Genomic DNA, 2838 nt, shown 5'->3' with positions numbered 1-2838 from the left:
TTTATAAAAGTAAAAAGATAGTTTGGACAATTCTGAGAAGGCTGCCTTTTATTATAAGTGAGAGATAAGAACTGCTAAATTTAACACCTAACTTTTCCTTATTTTAGGAAGCAATTTTCACCACTTACATCAACTAAAGTTGGTAGCTTGTTCTGTCTTCACAATTCCTCATTTACTCAAATCCCTAGTGGGCTGACATCATTAACAACCCTGAACTTCTGACTATTGCAGCCATATTGAAGATTACTCAGCCATCAAAGAGCTCAGGGCTTCAGAAACAAAAGAAGATTGTTTGTTTTACTTTGACTTTAGTACCTTTTCACTTGATCTAAAGAATTTAGAAAAAAGCTAGTGGAGATTAATTTTAGCTTAAATTGAAACTTAAAAATGCAAGCTGCTTAATCTTTCTAAGGCTCAGTTACTATATCCAATTTGTAGACAAGTTGAAAAACCAATAGTGGCCTTGCTCATGATCAGTGATGAAACTCATACCTCTAAAGCATAGAAGAAGCCAGTAAATGGATTGGACCCTACAGTGATATACTGAGACATGGCAGGTGGACTGTTTTTAATTGCCGCATTAAATCCACCTATATTGGAAGCAGTCTTCATTTGATCAAAGGGAGACAGAGTCATAATACCTAAAGATAAAAAAAGAAAAAAAAAAACCGCATGATTTGAACACACAATGTTATTTTAGGTCATTAAATTTTTACTTCAGTTTCATTCTAAGATGCTAACTGCTTAGTTTTATACTTCCATCTATGTTGTATGGGAGTACAAAGAGAGAAGCCATTTTGAAACTTAAATTCCAATTTATATGCCATACATTTCACCCTTTGATCTTGTTCTGGTAGATTCAAGCAAAATTTACCCAAATTTTATCGTGTAGTAAAAGCATTTGGTCTACTGAATCATGAATTCATTTATGAATATTAGGTGTTCTGATCTTTTAGAAGAGTCCAACTTTTACAAGGGTTTATTTGGTCACTTTAATTTCTATAAATTCAATGAATGGTTTGCTTATGAACTCACTAAAAGAATTTCCTTTCCCAGGACTCTTCTTCAGGAGCAATGCATTTTTTGACAGTGTTTGGGCAAAGAATAGGCAATACTTATGTACGGAAATTAGTATATGGAGCAATGGAAACTGTAACAATAATTCTTGTTCCATTCTATGGTATATTTGAGTTCAGGTTCTCTCAACAGGGTGTCTTCATATACCATATGAGTGCCAAGTTTGAAGACAACTGCCTGAGTCCACATATGTTGGAATATATTCATGGTCCATCATAACTACTCTTGCAATGCCTGTAACTCCCCTACACCCATCTCCCTCCAGATCTCACCTGGCTAAATCTTAACCTTGGCTGACCTAAACTTTCTGCATTCTCTGCTCTTGAAGCAAAATAGCTGATTATTGCCAAGAAAAACAATACATCTGGGTTTAAAACTAAGGACCACAAACAAATGGGCACATAAGCCCAAAATCCTACTCTTCTCCTCAACCTCTTCCCCTACTCAATCTTTTGAAATCTATTTGTTGAAGAGACCAGGCTGTTTGACACTAATTTCCCAGTCTATGTTTTGCTAACCACATCTCTGATTTAGCATATTGTTCTGCCCTCTATACTGCTACACATTGGTAATTGAATCTAGGGGACTTGTCTTGTGAGTCAGATTTTAGCATTATTTTTCATTGATTTAAGGTGATATAGTTTATTTACAGTCCCTCTTCCTCTTTCCATATCCTTCCAAAATATATCTCAATCTTTATTAGAAATGATATAAATATTACTGCTGAGACAAACTATTAATACCTACTATAATTACATTTCCTTAGCTGTAAATTTTTTTTTCTGGCGTTATTATTACCCTCACTTATGGTTTTCCCTGAACATCTGAGGCCTTTCCATACTTTGAAACACATTGAAGTTCCTCTCAATATAAATTTCCATAAAGTAAAACTCTTTGAAGGCCTCTTTGACGGTGATATACGAACGAAGGCCTGAGTGAAGAGAGGGAGAATCAGCCATGTGAATAGCTGGGTAAAGTTCTCCAGGCAGAGGGAGCAGTAATTATAAATGCTCTACAGTGGGAAGATGGTTGGCCTGAGGAACAAGGAGATCAGTGTGATGGAACACAGTGAGAGAGCAGGATAATGTAGGAGGCAGAATCAGAGAGGTAACATAAACCAGATAACAACAGGCCTTGTATGCCACTATAAGGAGCAACCAGAGGAAAAGAGATGATATGGAAGAAACGGAAGGGAAAAGGACAGGCAAGTCTAATGGGAGGAAAATAACAATTCAATTTTGGAGATGTTAGGTTTGGATATCTAGGTAGAAATGTTCAGTAGGGAGCTGGCAAAATGAGTATGAAGCTTAGGAAGAGGTCAGGACTGGAGATAAAAATGGAGATGCTGTGATTCTATTTCTTATTCTCCTTGTTTATGATTTTGGAGAGTAGGGAGTGGAAATATTTATTCCTGAACCTACCCCAATCTGGCTTTCATCCTCGATTCCACTTTAACTGTTCACATCAGGAGTCAATAAAGAGCTCTTAAGTTGTCAGATCCAATGGACCTCACTCCTTTCTTGAAATCTACGAAGCATTCCACAGTAACCACTCCCTCCCAAATTTATATGTATAATCCCAGCTTCCTCCCTGAACTACAGACTGCATATCCAATTTGTCCACTTGATGCCTCTATTTGAAAGTGTAATTGTGTCAGAAGTTAACCTGCAAAAAACATAACTCTTGATTTGTCCACCTTAAATTTCCTCCTTCTTATTCTCATTTCAGTAAATAGTCTGATCCATCCAGTTGTTCAACCTT

At 36.5% G+C, this 2838-nt stretch overlaps 1 protein-coding gene across 1 annotated transcript in view; it reads right to left on the bottom strand.

The window, feature by feature from the left end:
- The window catches only part of RAB3GAP2 (RAB3 GTPase activating protein subunit 2 (non-catalytic)), a 131698-nt gene that overhangs the window by 66116 nt on the left and 62744 nt on the right, over positions 1–2838 (bottom strand). Inside the window, exon 10 of the mRNA XM_012649670.1 lies at positions 493–641. Coding sequence (XP_012505124.1) covers positions 493–641 — 149 coding nt within the window. The remainder of the gene's footprint in view (positions 1–492; positions 642–2838) is intronic.

Source organism: Propithecus coquereli, unplaced genomic scaffold (genome assembly GCF_000956105.1).
Source record: "Propithecus coquereli isolate 6110/MARCELLA unplaced genomic scaffold, Pcoq_1.0 Scaffold300, whole genome shotgun sequence".
Lineage (NCBI taxonomy): Eukaryota > Metazoa > Chordata > Mammalia > Primates > Indriidae > Propithecus > Propithecus coquereli.
Note: the sequence above shows the minus strand (reverse complement) of the source record. Positions and strands in the feature narration are given on the sequence as shown.